This window comes from Eimeria tenella, genomic scaffold (assembly GCF_000499545.2).
Source record: "Eimeria tenella Houghton genomic scaffold, Eth_scaff1731, whole genome shotgun sequence".
NCBI lineage: Eukaryota > Apicomplexa > Conoidasida > Eucoccidiorida > Eimeriidae > Eimeria > Eimeria tenella.
The window spans coordinates 276-1,074 of NW_013541559.1; the positions used below are offsets into that span (position 1 = coordinate 276).

Sequence of the window (799 nt, forward strand, 5' to 3'; positions counted from 1 at the left end):
CCGCTGCCGTCTTTGCCGCTAAAAATCTTTTCTCCGAAGTTTTGGACCATTTGCTGCAGCAAAAAATTAAAGAGTTGAAAACAATTTAAATAAATAAAATTAAAACTTCGAATTTAAAAATAAATAAAAAAGAAACTCAACTTTCCCCTTTGCACCCAAGAAACAAAACTGAAAGAATTACTTTCAATAATTATTTTTACGTTTTAAAATAATAAAAAAAACTAAAAAGAAAAAACAAACAAAACGATCAACAAAAGGAAAAATGGCAGCAGCAGCAGCAGCAGCATCAGCAGCAGCAATGAGGGACAAGAAGAGCGGCAGCAAAACGAAATCAGCAGCGCGTTTTGCTGCTGCCTCGTGCTGCAGCACTTTCGAAAAGCAGCAGTAAAAGGGACAAAAGAAAGGGAAGAGAAACAACAAAATGCAAAAAATGAAATAAAGCAGCAGCAGCAGCAGCAGAAGCAGCAGCAGCAGCAGCAGCAGCAAGCAGCAAAACCTCACCTCCTCCAGAGTAGCAGCAACAGCGTCAATGTGTGCAGGGGAAAGGCAAGTTGCCAGCAGCAGCAGCTCCCCTTTGCTGTTGCTGAAGTCGCCTTTGTCCCACGCTTGGCCCCTGCTGCTGCTGCTGCTACTGCTGCTGCTGCTGCTGCTGCTGCTGTGGTTCAAGTATGTGGGCTCCAGGCAAAAGGAAGAAGGCACTGGGCGGTTGAGGGGAGACATCAGGGGCCCCCGCCTGTGCTTCTGCAGCCGCCGCCGCTGCTGCTGCTGCTGCTGCTGCTGCTGCTGCTGCTCGTGCTGG

At 47.2% G+C, this 799-nt stretch overlaps 1 protein-coding gene across 1 annotated transcript; it reads right to left on the reverse strand.

Annotated features, from left to right (window-relative positions):
- Window positions 1-203: 203 nt before the first annotated feature.
- On the reverse strand, window positions 204-720 carry ETH_00042915 (uncharacterized protein; the record flags this gene model as incomplete). The annotated part of the gene is made up of 2 exons (XM_013373783.1): window positions 204-221; window positions 502-720. 2 exons carry the CDS (start codon window positions 718-720, stop codon window positions 204-206), a joined length of 237 nt encoding a protein of 78 aa, XP_013229237.1.
- Between the last annotated feature and the right edge of the window lie 79 nt (window positions 721-799).